General features: G+C 48.8%; 7 protein-coding genes across 7 annotated transcripts; 3 read left to right on the top strand and 4 right to left on the bottom strand.

Moving 5' to 3' along the window:
• Nucleotides 1-802: 802 nt before the first annotated feature.
• On the top strand, nucleotides 803-4,216 carry tif32 (putative eukaryotic translation initiation factor 3 subunit EifCa; the record flags this gene model as incomplete). The annotated part of the gene is made up of 4 exons (XM_040893567.1): nucleotides 803-844; nucleotides 955-1,179; nucleotides 1,262-3,636; nucleotides 3,703-4,216. 4 exons carry the CDS (start codon nucleotides 803-805, stop codon nucleotides 4,214-4,216), a joined length of 3,156 nt encoding a protein of 1,051 aa, XP_040754750.1.
• A 1,179-nt stretch (nucleotides 4,217-5,395) lies between these two features.
• On the bottom strand, nucleotides 5,396-7,331 carry P175DRAFT_0499898 (uncharacterized protein). The gene is made up of 2 exons (XM_040896837.1): nucleotides 6,247-7,331; nucleotides 5,396-6,174 (listed from the first exon to the last, which is right to left on the bottom strand). Exons 1-2 carry the CDS (start codon nucleotides 6,885-6,887, stop codon nucleotides 5,601-5,603), a joined length of 1,215 nt encoding a protein of 404 aa, XP_040754749.1. The 5' UTR covers nucleotides 6,888-7,331; the 3' UTR covers nucleotides 5,396-5,600.
• Nucleotides 7,332-7,533: 202 nt separating this feature from the next.
• P175DRAFT_0499897 (peptide alpha-N-acetyltransferase complex B subunit NAT3) lies at nucleotides 7,534-8,554 on the top strand. Its single transcript, XM_040896836.1, has 3 exons — nucleotides 7,534-7,721; nucleotides 7,801-8,032; nucleotides 8,103-8,554. Exons 1-3 carry the CDS (start codon nucleotides 7,553-7,555, stop codon nucleotides 8,272-8,274), a joined length of 573 nt encoding a protein of 190 aa, XP_040754748.1. The 5' UTR covers nucleotides 7,534-7,552; the 3' UTR covers nucleotides 8,275-8,554.
• Nucleotides 8,555-8,681: 127 nt separating this feature from the next.
• On the bottom strand, nucleotides 8,682-10,078 carry P175DRAFT_0508052 (MCT family MFS transporter; the record flags this gene model as incomplete). Its single annotated transcript, XM_040898310.1, has 2 exons — nucleotides 8,682-9,810; nucleotides 9,891-10,078. 2 exons carry the CDS (start codon nucleotides 10,076-10,078, stop codon nucleotides 8,682-8,684), a joined length of 1,317 nt encoding a protein of 438 aa, XP_040754747.1.
• Nucleotides 10,079-11,156: 1,078 nt separating this feature from the next.
• On the bottom strand, nucleotides 11,157-12,190 carry P175DRAFT_0499893 (DNA-directed RNA polymerase core subunit RPO26). The gene is made up of 4 exons (XM_040896835.1): nucleotides 12,017-12,190; nucleotides 11,605-11,895; nucleotides 11,422-11,541; nucleotides 11,157-11,359 (listed from the first exon to the last, which is right to left on the bottom strand). The coding sequence occupies exons 1-4, from the start codon at nucleotides 12,049-12,051 to the stop codon at nucleotides 11,326-11,328; spliced, it is 480 nt and encodes a 159-aa protein (XP_040754746.1). The 5' UTR covers nucleotides 12,052-12,190; the 3' UTR covers nucleotides 11,157-11,325.
• A 167-nt stretch (nucleotides 12,191-12,357) lies between these two features.
• On the top strand, nucleotides 12,358-14,462 carry P175DRAFT_0522372 (C2H2-type zinc finger protein). Its single transcript, XM_040899256.1, has 2 exons — nucleotides 12,358-12,502; nucleotides 12,569-14,462. Exons 1-2 carry the CDS (start codon nucleotides 12,424-12,426, stop codon nucleotides 14,215-14,217), a joined length of 1,728 nt encoding a protein of 575 aa, XP_040754745.1. The 5' UTR covers nucleotides 12,358-12,423; the 3' UTR covers nucleotides 14,218-14,462.
• Nucleotides 14,463-15,542: 1,080 nt separating this feature from the next.
• Nucleotides 15,543-17,000, bottom strand: P175DRAFT_0530459 (uncharacterized protein; the record flags this gene model as incomplete). Its single annotated transcript, XM_040899792.1, has 2 exons — nucleotides 15,543-16,336; nucleotides 16,391-17,000. The coding sequence occupies 2 exons, from the start codon at nucleotides 16,998-17,000 to the stop codon at nucleotides 15,543-15,545; spliced, it is 1,404 nt and encodes a 467-aa protein (XP_040754744.1).
• Between the last annotated feature and the right edge of the window lie 1,426 nt (nucleotides 17,001-18,426).

Below are 18,426 nucleotides of genomic sequence, written 5' to 3'. Positions count from 1 at the left end.
CCACCTAAAACATGAATTCCTATTTCTTCTCTCCTGAGTACGGAAGAAAAGGAAAAGGAAAAACTGCCAGGTGAATCAGAATACTATTGAATACGGAGGAATACCCAGAGAATGGAGCAGATGGAGAGAGAATTTAATTAGAGTCCCTTAGTCGCAACACCGGCTCTACTAGTCATTTCCCCTGAGTCGAACCATCTGGCTAGGAAGATGGTATAGTTATGGTATGTTTCATCCAGTTCATCTTTTTCTTTTAGTTTCTCCTTTCTGGAATACGGAATCCTCCGTAGTGAGATCGTATCTTGAAGGTCAACACACTGATTCTATACAATACCGAGGTCTGCATTCTCACGTGACTTCTGTCAGTTATTATACCGAGTCCTGCAGCTGATACATCGTGATTCATGGCCGGAAATTTGAGAAATTGACTCGTATGTTGGAACTGGATCTTATGATAGAATGAGAATGGTACTGGTAGAATATCGTTAATACTCCGTAGTAATAATATAAGAATAGTAATCGGTGTATATCACGTGACCCCGTCGCTTAACCCAAAGTGGGATCCCTTTTTGGCAATCCTGGAATTTTTCGTGCCTCCCACAACGACCGACGCCTCCCCTCCCAACCGTCGCGTGGCAGCGTCATTATCTCTAGGGACCTTTTGGCTGTCGACTCTTGCTGCCCGCCAGTCGTTGCGCAATCTGCACCCTCTTCTGCGCCTATCCCTCTTCGATTTGACCTTGTTGTCGTCTGTGCCCTATCCGATAATCCTCGTCGCTTATCCCCAACCAACACATTGCCCATCATGCCGCCTCCACCCCATATCAAGCCGGAAAATGTCCTGAAGGTAGGTCGTGTCTCTTCGGGGTCGTAGTCGATGGGGAAATATATATATACATATATGGAAAATCTCCTGGTCGTGGTTGTGTACGTTCTAACGCACATTTTGTCCTTCAGAGGGCCCAGGAACTTATCGCCGTGGGCCAGGCTCCGGCCGCCCTCAACGTCCTCCACGAGCATGCTACCTCCAAGAGGACGCGCAGCAGCCCTATCGCTTCCCTCGAACCGGTTTTGCTCCTCTTTGTTGAGCTGTGTGTCGATCTCCGCAAGGGAAAGGCCGCCAAAGATGGTCTCTATCAGTACAAGAATATTGCCCAAAATACTAACGTGGGAACTATTGAGGTATGTGGACATAAGTCATTATTATTTCTTGGGGGGGGGGGAGATAATAAAACAAAAATTTTGACTGCTTTTCTTCCGATAGATCGTCCTGAAGAAGTTCATCGAACTCGCTGAAAAGAAGGTCACCGAGGCCCAAGCCAAGGCTGATGAGATCCAATCCTCCCTCGAGTCTGCTGCCCCATCTTCCAGTGTCGATGACTTGGAGGCAATCGAGACTCCTGAAACCATCCTCCTGGCTACTGTTTCTGGCGAACAATCCCGCGATCGTACCGACCGAGCTGTCGTCACTCCATGGCTCAAGTTCCTGTGGGAAACCTACCGCACCGTTCTCGAAATCCTCAAGAACAATGCTCGCCTCGAGGTTATGTACCAGACTACCGCTCTGCAGGCCTTCAACTTCTGCTTGAAATACACCCGCAAGACGGAGTTCCGCAGACTTTGCGAACTGCTCCGCAACCATGTGCAGAACGCCGCCAAGTACTCTACGCAGATGCACGCCATCAACCTGAGCGACCCAGATACCCTTCAGCGTCATCTGGACACCCGCTTCCAACAGTTGAACGTCGCTGTCGAACTTGAGCTCTGGCAGGAGGCCTTCCGCAGTATCGAGGATATCCATACTCTCCTCAGCCTGAGCAAGCGTCCCGCTAAGAACGTTATGATGGCCAACTACTACGAGAAGCTGGCCCGTATCTTCCTTGTCAGCGAGAACTACCTTTTCCACGCTGCTGCCTGGAGCCGCTACTACAACCTCCTCCGCCAGTCTGCTGTCACCCTTGCTGCCAACCAGGGCACTAAGAAGGACCACCCTTCGGTTTCCGAGGCCGATATGACCAAGGCCGCTTCCTTCGTCCTTCTGTCTGCTCTTTCCATCCCCGTTATCAGCACTTCTCGCTCCCGTGGTGCTCTAGTGGATGTTGACGAGGTTCGCAAGAACAAGAACACCCGCCTTACCAACCTGCTTGGTATGGCTCAGTCCCCTACTCGTTCCGTTCTTTTCAAAGATGCCTTGAACAAGGGTCTGCTCAAGCGTGCCCGTCCAGAGATCCGCGAACTGTACAACATCCTGGAAGTTGACTTCCACCCTCTGTCTATCTGCAAGAAGATCACCCCTATTCTCAAGCAGATCGGTGCCGACCCCGAGATGGAGAAATATGTTGTTCCCCTGCAGCAGGTCATTCTCACCCGTCTCTTCCAGCAGCTCTCGCAGGTCTACGAGTCCGTCGAGCTCAAGTTCGTCTACGAACTCGCCCAGTTCCCCGATCCCTTCCAGATCACCCCCTCCATGATCGAGAAGTTCATCATGAACGGCTGCAAGAAGGGCGACCTTGCCATTCGTGTTGACCACATTTCCGGCGTCCTCACTTTCGATACTGATGTCTTTTCCTCTGCCAAGGCTCTGCACTCTGGAAGCGCCGCTGGATCTGCCGAGAGCGAAGTTGGCTCTGTCCAGCGCCTGCAGAACACCCCTGCCGAAATCGCTCGCCTGCAGCTCACTCGTCTGGCCAAGACCCTGCACATCACATGCATGTACGTCGATCCCTCTTACAACGAGGCTCGTCTCCAGGCCAGGCAAACTGCGCTTGCCCGTGCCGAGGCTGGTGCCGCCAAGGAGCACGAGGAGACTCTCGCTCGTCGTGTCGTCATTGAGAAGAAGAAAGAAGCCGCTACCGACGCTCTGCAGCGCAAGCAGAGGGAGGAGGAAACTCGCAAACGTCTTCGCACCCAACAGCTCCAGGAAGCTGAGAAGCAGCGTCTGCTGGACGAGCACCGTGAGCGCGAGAAGAAGCGCATGAAGGATGAGCAGGACCGTATTCGCCAGCAGGAACTCAAGAAGCAGCTGGAGGAGCTCAAGAGCGGCGTTAAGGGCATTGATATTAGCGAGCTCGACTTGGAAGATCTCGATGCCAACCGTCTTCGTGCCATGAAGCTCGCTCAGCTGGAGAAGGAGAAGAATGATCTGAACGACCGCATTCGCGCTACTGCTAAGCGTATTGACCACTTGGAGCGTGCTTTCCGCCGCGAGGAGCTTAAGCATGTCGCTGAGGACTACGAGACTCAGAAGAACCAGGACATGGAGATCTTTGAGGCCCAGAAATCCGAGACTCTTGCTGAGGCCGAGGCTAAGCACAAGGAGGCTGTTGCTCTTAAGCACCGTCTCAGTCGCTTGGTGCCTCAGTTCAACAGCTTCCGCAAGGAGGTCTCCGAGAAGCGTCACGAAGAGTTCGAGAGACGCCGCAAGGCTGCTGAGCGTGACTTTGAGGCTAAGAAGAAGCAGCGCATTAAGGAAGTTCAGGAGCGGAGGCGCCGTGAGAAAGCTGAGCGCGAGCAAGCTGAGCGCATCAGGAAGGAGGAAGAAGAGCGCGAGAGACGTGAGGAGGAAGAAAGGGTCGCTAGGGAAGAGGAGCGCCGACGCGTTCTCGCCGAGGAGAAGACTAAGCGCGAGGAAGAGAGAAAGTCAGATTTTGACCCCCTCATGTTCCCCCACCCCCCGTCTTACACATTGCTAACCTTGCCCTCTAGGAAACTGGATGAGATTGCTGCCAGACAGAAGCAACGTGAGGAGGAAGCTGAGGCCCGCCGTCTCACCAAGCGTACTGGGGCCCCAGAGCCTACTCCTGCTCCTGCTCCTGCTCCTGCTCCTGCTCGCGCAGAGCCCGAACGCACCGCTCCCCGCCTCAATCTGGCTCCTCGCTCTGGTGGTGGTCTCAGCTGGAGAGAGCGTGAAGCCGCTAAGGCGGCCGCCGGTACCACCGATACCCCCAAGGAAGAGCCCCAGACTGCTCCTCAGGCTGCTGCCCCCCGCAGGACTGGTGGTAGCTATGTGCCTCCTCACCGTTCTGGTTCAGGTGCTTCCCCCGCTGCTGCTCCCTCCAACGGCCCCTCTGAGCGCTACGTTTCCCGCCAAATGCGCGACTCTGGCGCGTCCCAACCACCTTCCCGCACACAACCCTCTCAGTCCACCTCCGACAAGCCCGAAGAAGCCAAGAGCTCTGGCAAGTGGGTACCCAGATGGAAGCAACAGCAGAGCCAGTAAAGTGCATACATATCTCACCGATCTAGCTGTTGATGGTCACATATTCAAAAAGTTTATATTTTGAGGTGAAGAGAATAAAATGAATCAAAAAAAGGGGGCATATGTATGTGCGCGTGTGAAAATTCTTTCTATCCATCCAATTTTTCATTTTCATGATGAACTACCAACACCCATGACCTTTTTTTCCGTTTCCCAAGCCATCGATCCAGCATCGATCAATCTATCTATCTCCCTTTATCTCTCTCTCTCTTGTCATCCTTCCAGTTTACCGCATCTCCCCCAAAAACTCACTCTCCGTCTGTCTATCTTACGAAGCGAAGCCGGGGACACTTTTTTTTTTTTTAGATTCTTTTTTTCTATAGTACGAGTCTCTCTGGGCGGTATGAATCCCCTCATGATGGTTTCTCTTTGAGATGCATTATGTTTCGTTAAATGAAGTGGTTTCTTTTTGTTTGTTGCCTCTTTCTCTCTTTCCCTTTTGCCCGTTTCCTTTCATATCAGCTATAGTTAGTTGGATGAATAATGCAGAAAACGAGTCCTTGATTTCCATTCTTTTATCCACCGTCAAACCAAAAACCTTCTCTAATAATATTGTCTAACAAAGTATCTGTCCGCTTGTATTCAATTCTTGGGCCTCTTTTCTCTCTCTCTCTCTCTCTCTCTCTCTTGTATTCCTGATCGATCCATCTCTCTATGATGTATCTCACGCTGGCTAAGTTTGTACCCATACCGTCAAGCAAGGATATATTTTTTTTTCCGCGAGAGAAACTGAATCCTATTTTACATACCTCATAAACAACAGAAGGAACAGACAGGTACAAGCGCAAATGATCCCAGGTAATCTAAATACTGCAACGGAGCAGAAAACAAAAAAAGTAGCAGTAATAACAGCGACTCTACTTAGGAGGTGAACTCTACAGAATAGTGGAAAAGAAAGTAATAAATGTAGAGATGGTGGTTAATTTTCTTTTATAGCTCGACCTGCGAACATGACAGACAAGGTGAGAAAAAGTAACAGCAAAAAAAAAAAAAAAAAAAAAAAAAAATTTAAAATTCACAAAGAGAAGTTATCTATCTTATATCAATCAGGATAGAAGAAGGAAAGGGGATAGATAGCTATGAGGTGATCCCAAGGAGTGCATGGAAGAGAGTAAAAAAAAAAATAGAAAAAAAAAAGAAAGCGAATCTAGTGGGATATAGAAGCAAGAAAATATGGCTTGAAAGAAGGTGGTGAGCTGTGGTATGAGGGATATCACATGGTTGTGGTGGCCTGATGGTAGAGCAGACCAAGAGTGAATTGAGAATCTATATATGTACGGCGGGAAAGGGGTATTTCATTAAAGAGGGAAAAAGACAAAGTAAGGTAAGGAAGGAGGAGAAGAGATCAAGAAGCAGCAGCGACTTCTGCTCCAGCGGCGCCGAAAAGCTTTTCCCTCCATTCCCCGCAGACGGCCTCAAACCCACTGACGACGTCGCCGCAAACACGGCGGGCTTCTCGGTCCTTCAACCGGCGGTCCCAGTCGCCCTTTTCGATCCACCGCGTTCCTTCTTCGCGACCTTCTTCTTCCCGTCGGAGGTCTGCGACTAGTTCTCGCGCTGAGCGTAATCTTCGCGAGGCGGTTGATGTCAGCTGGCGCGATTCGTAGAGTGTATCACTGAGGCCGCGTAAGGACAGAGTAATGTCGGATGTTTGCGATATGAGAGCTTGAAGAGAGACGAGTGGATTGGAGGTGGATGACTGCGAGGGAGTGCTTGGTCGTGATGAGTGACGGGGCTGGTCTGGGAAAGGATAAGGAAGGTTGGGCAAAAGACCTTCGTCGATTAGAGGAATAATGGCGTCGATGGCGTCTGGGGAGAGGATCGGGAAAGGAGCAAAAAGGAGGGGGTGCGTGAGATTCTGGAGCGTGCGTGTCTGGTGGGTCAAATGAGACGTTATCGAGGAATGAGCGGTGATGAGTCTGCAAGCATACTGTTAGCATACATTGAATCGATTCCTTGCTTCAAATGTGGAGGGGGAAGTAGTTAGTTACCTCATTGCATTATTTTCAATACCACTCTGACCCCCAAGATCCTGAAGTGCTGCCACCGCACGTTCAACTACATGATCACTTTCGCTCCCATTGTTCTCCAAGCCACGTCGGGCGAGGCTCTCGATCTCTGCCATCTGATTCTCTAGTCCAGGGGAGATGTCCGCAGCTTCCTCGAAATCGGAATCATTTCCATAGTCGGAGCCATCATATTGCGACTCCTGTCTCCGGTGTCGGGTTGTGCCATTCCGCACCTTTGGGCGGGGAGGTTGCAATGAATCACGCTCAGGGGAAAATTCAAGCGAAGATGTCCTCCTCTCCCTGATGTTATGATATCCATCCTCTTCGTCGCTGCGGTTCATCTGTTGTGATTCTACCGTGCCAGTTTCCAGCCCGGATGCATATCCGTAGCCTCCGTCTTCGTCTTCCCAAGCATCCGCCAGCTCATCCGCAAGGTTTCCCAAGCCACCCCCGGCATCTGCAGAAGCACTGAAGTCGACTGACATCCGATTTGACCCATTCACACTCTGCGCAAGGTGTTGTCGGGAAGTAACGGGAGACTGGGGGGCGGATGAATGAGGCGTATGGGGGGATCTGGGAGGACTATGGGAAAAGCTGTTTGAGGCGTAAGCTCCGGGCGACATTGGGTCAATATCGAGGTTGGATGACAGAGTCCGACTGTGGCGGTGAGATAGCCTTAAAGGAGGTGGTGGGATAGACGGCATGTTGCACGGATACTGTTTAAGGAGAGATCTCTCGGATTGACGAATTGGAAAACGAGCGAATTTGGCGGGTATGGAAGAGCTCTGTAAAACTGTCTCTCCCTATTCTTTTGTAAATATCGCTGCGTTAATAAAGCGACTGAAAGCAGGATCGTTTTGGTCGAGGAGGAGAGAGGGGGTTCAGCAGTCGTAGGCAGGGGCTGCGCGGAGGAGGGGGGTGTTTCTTAACGCCCAACGGTCGCCAACATCCCAATGGTTCTCTAAAGAACGTAAAAACAAAAGGGGTCGGTAGGAAGTCAAAATATAGAATCTGCAAAAGGCAAGGAGCTACCCAGGTCCGAAGACTGCGACACGAGGGGAAAAACGAATGAAGAGCGAATGCAAGACAAGGAAAGCCGTTCGATTGTTGTCGTTGATTTGGCCATGTTTTCCCCCGTGACCTCCGAAACCCCAATCGAGAAAGTCTTTGGGATTTCTATTTCTCTCTTTTCCCCACGATGAACGATGAACCTCACCTTGTTTCGAACAATTGCTTGCTTGCTTTCTTCCATATCCCTCAAATTTCAATCCCCCCCCCCCCCCCCAAAATGAGTTCTATCCGGCGAATGTCCCCGACGGACTTGTTTTCCCTTAATCTCACAAATCTCGACCCGTTGACCGAAAACTACGACCTCGGCTTCTATCTGAACTACCTCATGCGATGGCCCTCTCTCTTCAGTGCCGTCCAAGATCGCACCGAAGGAATCGTGGGCTACAGTACGTGCCCGATTTCCTTCCCTCCTTAACGAGATGTATTTCCCGAGCAAAATTACTAACGTGGCCTTCCCCTCCGCAGTCATGGGCAAGCTCGAAGAACAGCACCCCTCCATGCGCCATTCGGAGCACTACACCCCCTGGCACGGCCACATCACTGTTCTAACAGTTGCCCCGGCATGGAGACGGCTCGGCCATGCGCGTCGTCTCACCGAACAACTCGAACAAGGCTCCGACATCAACAATGCCTGGTTTGTGGATCTATACGTGCGAGCGGGGAACAAAGTCGCCGTGGACATGTACAAAGGAATGGGGTATGTTTTTTTTTATCTTTTCGTATTTTCAGTCTCGGTCTGAATGCTAATGATTTCTGTCCCGAACTAGATATTCTGTGTTCCGCCGTGTCGTTAATTACTACAGCGATGATCCGACAGGGTTTTCGGAGTCTGGAGAAGATGCGTTCGATATGCGTAAACCGTGTAGTCGGGATAAGACTCTACAGCATATCCGTGAAAACGGGGAGAATTTCCCCGTGAGCCCGGCGGATGTCTCGTAATTCTGTCTGGACTTTCCGCAGTTACTATTTAAATTCGGCATTCTTGGTGTTTGGGAGCGTATCCTTTCCTTTGATGTGTTGTGTGCTGTGCATATAAAGGTTCTGTTCTTGTCCTGGCTAATTTGGCTCATTTCTGCGGTTGATGGCTGGCTACATGGATTTTATTCAATGTCTTTTCTTACCTTCGAACCTTCCAGAGCATCAAAACAATTCTCGTTGCATATCATTACTATATATATATATATGACCAAGGTAGGAAGTCTATCTATTCTAAATGCACAAATTCCAAAATCGCTCCACGAATGCCTTTTTCCACCATATGCCAGCCAGATTCACATTACTTTTTTTTTTAGGACCAGGGTGAGTCGAAACGGAAGTGATCGCTAGATCAATGATTACGGCTCGACTTAGGCTCGAACGAAGAGCCTGGGTCCCGTGCGAGAAAACCGCAACACAAACATAAGGCCAGCGGATACAACCAAGCAACAGCCCGTAAACAGCTGGAGCCCTAGGAAATTATGCGAGGAGCTTAGGATAGCACCGCCAATAGGGGTGCCAACCAAGAGCGCGATGGAAATAATTCCAAAGAGCATGCCCAACCGGGTTCCCAGGTCGCGAAGGTCCTTGGTCAAGGTAATCATCACCACGGGGGGGAGAGAGACAAACCCGCCGGAGAATATTCCGTACAGAACAGACAAGATAATGATCCCCGGGGCAGTGTGGACGCCGATCCAAACAAAGGACAAGATAGAGGTGACGGTTACAGCTGGGGTAAGCATGTTCATGGGGCCGGTATGGTCGGCTATGAAGTTGGGGAGGATTCGTCCAAGGGTAGAGCCGGCGTTGAGCATTGAGATCAGGTAGAACCCCAGATGGGAGTTGACGATCCCGGTTTCAATGGCGTAGGATTGGACATAGAACAGGAAGTTGTAGAATCCCAAGAAGCCGATGAACATGGAAATAGCGTAAAGCACGAAGGGAAATTCTTCAAATGCCGAGAGTTGGACTAGTTTGCGCTTTTCCTTGGGCTGGAACCGCATGCGCATCAGGGAAAAGGAGATCAAGCAGGTTCCAAAGGCAAGGAAGCCCACGGCGCGCGTTGCCCAGCGGAAACCGACCTCTTGCTGCAATTCATTGAACATAATAGGGTAAATCACACCGCCGATACTGCTCCCAGTCGCTGCGATACCATTCGCCAGTCCCCTTTTCCGCTTGAAGTACTGGGGCAAAATCGCTACGGATGGGACGAATAAGCAGCCGCAAGCAATGCCAACGCAAACTCCCTGCGCGAGAATAAAATGCCAGAACTGTGTGGATAAACTGGTCATCATCAGACCAAAAGGCAGCATGATCGTCCCAAAACCGAGAAGCCAGCGGAAATACCCTGCGTCAAATGCTGGTCCTGCCACGACTCCAAACATCATAAGCAGGAAAGATTGCAGGGACCCAATCCAAGCTATGGATGAAGACGACATGTGAGAGAGGGTGTGCTGTTCATAATATGTCTGAAAAACAGCCCACGTATTTACAACACCCCTGTTAATATCCATTAGTATTTTCCTTGTTTATGTATGTGTTTGGTCGATTTAGACCTGTCACCCTGCTAGAGCACGCACCAAGAGTTGAAAAATAGGATAAATGACCCCAAAACTTGTGTCCAAGCTATCATACCAGTATCAAAGGCCGGTTCTTCTGGTTTTTCATCGGCCGATATAGCTGGCGCAGAGACCTCTTTTTCACTATCATCTTGATAACCGTTGGTAGGGCTCACAGTAGTGTCCTCGAAGACTTCCTTTGCTTCCATTGCCACCTTTTAGTAGCGGTCAAGCAGTTTAATCCAGCGAGAGATGATATGTATATCCTATAGAGGCGCGAAGACGGTGTAAATCGCTAGGTTTGAGAGGCGTAGGCTCGCGAGGGTTCCACGAGAGCCACCGATGGCGCCTTTTTTATGGCTAAGAGGATTAAGATGAACGAAGAGGTACGGTACCCTGGGCCTTATATACAAAAGAGCCTTCCATTTCGTAAGCCATCCTTGCGAGCTGGGTTGAGTGGGGGCTGCTATTTGCTAGTCGCAGGGACTGGCCGCGTTTCTTCGGACTCGGGTTTAACAAGAGCGGAAGAGGATCAACGTAGTAGTATCATAGTATGGAGTAGGTAGTTAAGCCACCATCTTGATTTCTAAGCTGCATCCTGTCTTTTCCTGCGGCTGGCTATTGGCTTGGGGGAGGGTGGAATGTGATGGTCAAGTGTGACGGCGTGCCGACTTATCCAGCGGGGAATCAGAAACTAAGAGTAATGATTGAGGCTGAATTGTTGGTTTCATGATTTTCTCATCATTCTCAGCCTAGAATCATTAAAAAAATACGCGCGACGGGCTGGTGGAATGTGGATTCGATAGAAAAGTTTCGGGAAATCTCCCTCGGAGGTGCCACATATCTCCGAGGTCGGAGTTGGGGTCATGTGACATCGTATATAATTTTCTGATATTGGCTATCAACCAACATTGATTGAGGTAGATATACTCCGTACAAACAGTGAAAGATATTGCCTTGCAAATACGAGTTAATGTGTCATGGCTCTATTTTAGTAGGATGAGTTCAGCTGTCCTATTTTTTGGTCATTTGATTTGTGATAGGTCGTTGACTTTGTTTCACCAGAGGACTACCCCTATTCTTACAAATACAAGCTCTAGCATACAAGAATGACGACACTACTAAATCATAAAGATGGTAATATTGTATATGATGAGGATGTAGCATATATGCATGCATGGATTTAGAATCCAAAGACAACAATACCAAACAGCAACTTAACATCAAACTTTTGTGCTCTGTTTTCCCCCCCTTTCATACCAACTAACTGTTTTTTGCATGATTTTTTTTTTGGTACAGTTTGCTTCCTCGTTCCAAGGACGACGCAGGTTAAGCCACTGTCCATATCCTACTCCTGAACTCCAAACGCTATGCGGGATTGAAAAAAAAAAAAGAAGGTTCAGAAAAGATACACAGTAAAAAGGAACCCGGTTTAATATACAAATCATCATTAAATTTAGAGAAGTTCTTCACATGTCCAATCCTCATAACTGTGTGCGCGATACATAGTTAGATATGGGCTATCTTCTGTTCGAGAGTAGGAAATACTTACGTTCCATCCGGCAAGTATCTCCTCACAATCAAAGGAATCTTCTTCTGATTCAGCTCCTTGATCGCGATTTGCAAGGGATCCGTTTCGCCCTCGAGATCCACAAGCACTGGCGCATTCATACTAAACCAAACATTAGTAACAGTGCTTCCTCCTTTTGCAACACCAATCAAGAATTCAACGAACCTGATCTGCAGGGCCCTTGTTCCCAAGACACGAGCCTTCTCGTATTTGGTCATGTATGGGGTTGTTGTGCGCTGGTCGTTAGGGATTTTCTTCGCCCGGGCTTGTTCGACCACCTTGCCCGAATGACCTGCACTGGGGTCGCCTGAAACGACAATTCGGTCGCCGTTCACCGCAGGCGCGTATGAGTCGTCATTGTATCCATCTGCTCCGCCTTCTCCTTCGACATCCTCAGGGTTTAGAAAGTCCTCGGGCTCATTATCGTCGTACTCCTGCTCAGGCTCGTAGTCGTAGCTAAGCAACTCGGGTCAGAAGCGTGGATTTCTTTTAATCAAGAAGAGTGAAGTGAAGTTGTGCGCTCCATTATTTTCCTTCTCGAATATTGCAGCGGTTGAGCAGACAGGGGGGCTCTTACTTTTCTTCAGCTTCGTGGTCACCGTAGTCAGACATCGTGACGGGTCAAAAGCAAGCAAGCGAGATAGGAGGAATTGACGCTAAAGAGTGAAAAGCACAAGTGAAGGAATTAAGACCTCGTGTCCCGGGATAGGGTGGGAATCAAGCGACAGACTGCGGCGAGCTTTGGTTTCTGTGGAGGAAGAATTATTCGATGTCGCGACATTCAAAAGGCGGCGGCGGAAAAAGTTCCTGAGGCCGCTAACCTGTTTCGGGATAAGAGCTCTCACCGCTCTCATCGCACTTTGGCAAAATTTTTGTCGCTCGAAAAGAAAAATTTTATGCAAGGATGTAAAAATTTATCTTATTTTTATCTGTTAGGCATTTCGTCCTCTGTAGGAGATAGCTCGCGTGCTAACCTGAGCAGCCATGGGCCAGAAGAGGAAGTCTGCTGGGGAGTTTCCCAATCCTAAGCGACTGCAGAAGGAAACGGCGCTGGATGATGCCGGTAAGTTCTATATAACTTTTTACTGAGAGATTAGGACCAAAACTAATTGCTATTCCTTCTATCTAGATCCGATATACGAGGAGGCTAACTCCGACTTCGACTATTCCTCAAATCCCTCACACGATGATGCCAGCGTCACCAGCGGGAGTCTCCACGAGACCCCAGCGACACCCTTCTCGACCACCTCAGTCCGGTACCCATCGGAGCTGAAGACACACCGCTGCCCATTCGAGGGTTGCATGAAGGCCTTCAATCGACCCGCGCGACTTCAGGAGCATCTGCGCTCACACAACAATGAAAGGCTGTTCAAGTGTACCTATGACGACTGCGACAAGTCCTTTCTGCGAGCCTCACATCTGACCCACCACGTTAAGAGTGCCCATACCGGAATCAGGGACTACGTATGTGATCGTCCGGGCTGTGGGAAGAGCTTCGTGACCGGTTCCCGCCTCCGGAGACACTTGGCTGCCCACGATGGAAGAGACAAGTACCGTTGCACCGAATACCCGCCGTGCAGCGAGACCTTTCGGAAACACTCGACCCTTCAGAAGCACGTCATATCGGTGCATCTAAACCAAAAGCCGTTTCCCTGTCCGCATAACGATCCACGCACCGGGGAAAGATGCTCCATGGCATTCGAAACAGCGGGCCATCTCCGGGCGCACGAGAGCAGAATCCACACGGAGAAACGATTTAGCTGTACGGAATGTTCACAGCGCGCGGCGCACGACGGGCAGTCCTTCGAGGCTGATGCGGTCACCTTCCCAACGTACTCTTTACTTCAGGCCCATATCCGAACCGCTCATCCTCCACAATGTTCCAACTGCTCCATGACCTGCTCCACGGCACGTGAGCTGCGCCGCCATTTAGAAGTTGCTCATGGAAACGTTAGTCTCGAGGATCGGAGAATCTTCCCATGCACATTTCCCGGATGTGACCGCAGTTTCACCAAGAAGGGAAATCTAACAGTACATGTTCGAACCGTCCACGACGGCGAGAAGCGATTTATCTGCGGAGAAACAGACCTCTCCACTTCCAAGAAAGTAATCGGATGGTCCGGTGACGGCTGTGGAAAGCGATACGGAAGCAAATTAGCTCTGGAAGAACACATCCGCACCGCGCATCTAGGATTCCAGAACTCCAAAGCCGAACGACGCCAGCGTCTCGGTCTCACCAGAAAACAACAAGACAACAACAATAAGAACACCCCATCTGCGCTAGCTACACTCACAGGCGAAGGGTACGCCGAAGAAACCGGCCGCCGAATAGCCTGTTTCGTGCAGGGTTGTCCGCACCGTTTCCACCGCAACTATGACCTCTGGGTCCACATGGGTAGTAAACATAACTACACCGAGGACGACATTCGAGATCTATTTCTCCAACGAGCACTGCTCGGAGACGACACAGAGCCTGTCCCTGGCGATATTTTCGGAATATACGGTCTTGAGTACGACAACGATGATGCCTCGTGTGGGCCTTACCTTCTGAGCGATGGTGTACAGCCGCCTGGGCCACACCCAAATTCGCTTCTCCCGGAAGCAAACGCAGATGTGTACGAAATGGGGCAACGCACAACGCTTCCAACATTTCCCCCTATCAATACAGGGGGATTCGATACCGATATCATGATGCAAGATCCTACTTCCAAGATACCCAGTTCTGATGATATGGCCCTGATTGATCCGTTTCTAGATTACCATATGATTAACTTATAGAACGTGACTTCTCTCTCTCTCTCTCTCTCTCTCTCTCTCTCTTCTTTTCAGCGTACAGATAATATAGGATTTGACCAATATCTTTTTCCTTTCCTTCTTTCCTTGGAGTTTGATGCAACTCTACCTGTCATCTCTGGTTAATGACCGAATCCACAAATAGAACTTAGGATTTCACTTATCTTATCCCATATCACGCGTGTCACCCAAGCGTAAAAGTATAGACGAGGCATCAGCAGAACTCCACTGGTAGAAGTGGACAGATGTTAGAGTACCGCTCTATACACACACACACACACACACACACACACACACATACCTAATGAATATCCTTTCAACCTCCCCATTCACACCTACCGGCCATGGCCTGAAACGCCGAGCCTAGAAATCATCAACTCAATCACCAAAAAAAAAAAAAAAGTGCTATAAAAGCCCTCAGAACCTGCCTAAATAGGTATCAGTAAGTCTCGGCGTTGCACAAAAGCCAGTGAAATAAGGGGGGGGGGTGGGAATGAAATTCAGAACAAAAAAAAAATAATAATAATAAAGAAGAAGAGAAAATCATTATCTGGCAAATAAAAGTATTTCTGTTCAGGACAAAGCTAATGTTTTTTTTTTGGTTTTGGTTTTAATAAGTGTATACCAGCCAGTCCTTGACAATATTACCTATTATTGTTGCGTAGATGCTGCTTTCCTTCAGACATCCGCCAGAAACAAATACCCCATGGGTCTGGAGCGGCATCAGCCTTTACTACCTACCTGGTTGTGGTAGATAAGGAGTTCCAGTGCAGACCATGGGGATTGGAAAGAAAAGAAAAGAAAAGAAAAGAAAATTGAGAGGAGATTGTGCTTTGCGTGCATGCATACGACAAGAAAAGAGAGAGATTTCATACCAAGGGACCCAGAAGCCTATCCGAAAGTGAAAATGTCCGCGCAAAACCACCCAAATGTACAATGTTTTCCCTACTGTGTTGAATTGAATTGAAATTTTTTTTTTTTGTCGTTATTGTTGTTTTTTTTTCAAGTCGGATTATTAAGTACTAAGTATCATGTGTATCGTGCTGAAAGATTATTTGCGTCGGGATGACTGTTGCGTAAATCTGAATTCGACTGGGCGGACATATTGATTCTCCAAGACAAGACAGAGAGAGACCAGGTAGAAGTTCTCGAGACTGTTTTACTCAAAACAATGGTAGCTGGGGTTATGCCGAGTGATTAGATGCTTTTGCTCCTGGAGACCGCGGATGTCTTATCCGGTGAGAATCCCAGGATATCAAGCTCATCCACTGGTCTATAACGAATAACACAAGAAACGGTTAGCAACACAATCAAGCTTCGGAATGGAAGGAAACTGCCACTTGCCCGTTTCTCTCAGAATCGTCTTCGGGGGTAGACGGAGCCTCGACGACAATTCGAGGGACGACAAAAGTCTGCGCAAGCTGCTGCATCTCTCTCTGGCGGGAACGGCGATTGCGAGGAGGGCTGGAAAGATTGAATTTGGTAGAACCATCCTTCCAATTCAAAGTCATATTGTCCATGAGGCCTGTCATGAGCCTATGGCCCGATCTCTGGACGTCCGCAAAGTAATCCATGTTGCGCGTGGGCAAGGTCGTGGCGTCACAAGGGAGAGGAGGCGAAAGAAAAGCCCGAGTTCCTTCAGATCGCAGATGGGTCAGGTTCTGCAAGAAGCAAAGGTGTTCATCCGTCACCTCCGCCGGGGGGCCGGTAAGTGCGAAGAGCCTAGCTACATCACAAAACAGATGGACCGCTGCTAGTCCCCTGGCCACGCCCAGCCACAATGCCGTCTTGAGCAGGAGTTCATGGATATTTTCAGTAGGTTCCGAAGCAGGCCATTTAGCCAAGTCCCCTTCCTGCGCTTCTGGGGCTGACGAGCGGGGAGTCTGAGGGCAAAGTGGAGGGAGCCATCCAGAGGCACGAGCTCTGGCAGGGTCGTTTGTTGAAACGTAAGACTTATAGAGCTGGTAGAACGCGGTCATCTCAAGGTCGGAGCCGGTGTATTTATCCCATGAAAGGCTTTCCTTGCATGCGTCCAACCGAGACTGCTTAATACTGATGATTGCGGTGCGTTTCACTGAAACGGGAAGGTTGATATAAATGGTTCCTAGATGTCGCTAGATTAGTAAACATTTTGGAAATGGAGTTCGCGCTAACTTACTCGTCGTATCTGGCGACTTCAATGCCGAACAAATATCAGTCTTGAACACCTCAATCACTTTGGCAGACTCCTCCAGCTGCTCGCATGCCCAAGTAGGAGCCGCCCGTCTGGTGCTGAGCCAAAAAACATCCTTGTTGCTTCCCTCACGAATAGGCTCCAGCAGCTTTCTAAGCATTTCAACCTCAAGGGCGAAAAGGGTCTCGTCAGTAATGCATATGTTGCTGGGTCGGGCAATCTTAGCACGCTGGTACCGGTGTTGGAGCCAGGCTTCCATATCAATCTGAAGAGACTGGAATCTGTCATAGGTCTCGAAGACGAGAGCCAGAAGATGATTGTATGAACCTGGCGCAAGATTGGTCACCAGTTTCGGGAGAGAAGCCCTGATCTCTTTGGCATAGGTGCCGGGATCGAAGCCCTTGGTGAATTTGGCCATGAGTTCATCAAGTCTCTCATTCTCTGCCGCATTAATCTGCTCAGCTTTTTCCTCTGCCATGGCATAGCCGGTATCAAAGTCATCGAAAGGAATATCAACTGGACCAACAGGTTTTCCCTTGGGAGGCTCCTGGGGAGACTCCTCGGGGATACCGGGAGAAAAGTTGAATATGTCCATAGTAGGTAGAGGGGGGTTGGAGACAACTCTGTATGCTCGAAGGTCTTTGTGTTGGTTCAAAGCCAAAGATAAGAGACAAAGCAAAACCAGAGAAGAAAGAAACAGGAAGGGATAGAAAACACTAAGGAATTGTTGTGCTGCCCTTGACAAAGCATCTGTTGAATCTTACAGCACAGTTGAAATATTGGCTACTAGAAGGGGAAGCGAGTAATGGTGATGGGAGGAGGTGCGGTAGGGAGATGAGGAGAGTTGCCAGGAGGAGGAACCAAAGCTAGAGGTGGGCAGGAAGAAGAAGCCATAAATCAAGAGGGGCATAATAGTATAATGATAGTGAATACCTAGGTAGATAAATGAATGAATGCAACGATAGTGAATGACTGATCGGTGCCTAGCAGGAAATCAACGACATCATAGAATTTGGCACGACGAGAAACCTTTGACAGATGGGAGGAAAACTCCAGGAGATCATAGCCACAAGGAAAGTACTATAGAGATTGAATATAAATCCGTTATATTTAATAAGACCAGACATAGGGCTCACTTATTAGGCTGGGCAATGCTCGATCTAAGCAGGACTATGGTCAACCTTCATATTATATGATTTATCGGGTGTTGTTGTATAGCTGGGCAGATTCTTCAGTATTCTTGAAGAAGTACAGAAGTACACTATATCAACGCGGGAGAAATTTCCGAGACTGGAGACACGTAGAATCTCAAGTTATGATTAAATCGTTGTAGATGAATAGTTAATGCTACCATGGCTAGTACATGGACATCAAAAAGTATCAGGATATATCACTAGAGATATCAAGATTTCACCTATTTGCAGATCTGGAGTACCCTGGAGTACCCTGGAGTACATTTCCATAATAGAGGATAACAAGACCGAGTAGTATACCGAGTAGTGGACCCTGAATCCGTACCATTGGTAGCTTTGATCGAGCGGGAATCCGAATGAGGGATCATTTCAGCTGGAGGATATTTTGGGCGTGGCGGTTTCAAATGCTTGTTGTTGATGATCATCGATATCCCCACATTGTGCCAGGATGGGGTTTCTGTAAACTTCAAGTACATATCAAGTGGCTAGGTAGGAATAGGGTGATATTATAAATATTGTACGCATTTGAGAATCTGTGTGGGTAATCTGTATAAATGATACAAATGATATAATTTCTGGAGAGCAAGCAAGATCACAATTGCTCAGGTGTACCCCAAGCTTAACAGAAGGATGCCGCTTCCGCACCTCGTATTTGGCACCATAGTGAGCCTTAATCTGACTGTACACAATAATTATTGGCTGCCCTAGACATGGAGGCCCTGAACAAGTGGCGGAGCGACCCATCACCATGAATCCTGCCAGCGTGTTTTTTTTTATGGATTTTCTGCCCAAAATATTCTTCCCTGTCATGCATGGAGGCTGTGAGGA

The sequence above is a fragment of the Aspergillus ochraceoroseus genome (assembly GCF_002846915.1).
Source record: "Aspergillus ochraceoroseus IBT 24754 chromosome Unknown P175scaffold_2, whole genome shotgun sequence".
NCBI classification, from domain to species: Eukaryota; Fungi; Ascomycota; class Eurotiomycetes; order Eurotiales; family Aspergillaceae; genus Aspergillus; species Aspergillus ochraceoroseus.
Note: the sequence above shows the minus strand (reverse complement) of the source record. Positions and strands in the feature narration are given on the sequence as shown.

Coding starts and splice junctions, on each gene's coding strand:
- P175DRAFT_0499898 (XM_040896837.1), bottom strand. CDS start 6,887: ATGTCGCCCGGAGCTTACGCCTCAAACAGCTTTTCCCATAGTCCTCCC. Junction 6,175..6,246: donor ATTGAAAATAATGCAATGAG/GTAACTAACTAC, acceptor GTATGCTTGCAG/ACTCATCACCGCTCATTCCT.
- P175DRAFT_0499897 (XM_040896836.1), top strand. CDS start 7,553: ATGAGTTCTATCCGGCGAATGTCCCCGACGGACTTGTTTTCCCTTAAT. Junction 7,722..7,800: donor CGAAGGAATCGTGGGCTACA/GTACGTGCCCGA, acceptor TCCCCTCCGCAG/TCATGGGCAAGCTCGAAGAA. Junction 8,033..8,102: donor GACATGTACAAAGGAATGGG/GTATGTTTTTTT, acceptor GTCCCGAACTAG/ATATTCTGTGTTCCGCCGTG.
- P175DRAFT_0499893 (XM_040896835.1), bottom strand. CDS start 12,051: ATGTCTGACTACGGTGACCACGAAGCTGAAGAAAA. Junction 11,896..12,016: donor GACCACGAAGCTGAAGAAAA/GTAAGAGCCCCC, acceptor CGAGTTGCTTAG/CTACGACTACGAGCCTGAGC. Junction 11,542..11,604: donor ACAAGGGCCCTGCAGATCAG/GTTCGTTGAATT, acceptor TGTTTGGTTTAG/TATGAATGCGCCAGTGCTTG.
- P175DRAFT_0522372 (XM_040899256.1), top strand. CDS start 12,424: ATGGGCCAGAAGAGGAAGTCTGCTGGGGAGTTTCCCAATCCTAAGCGA. Junction 12,503..12,568: donor AACGGCGCTGGATGATGCCG/GTAAGTTCTATA, acceptor CCTTCTATCTAG/ATCCGATATACGAGGAGGCT.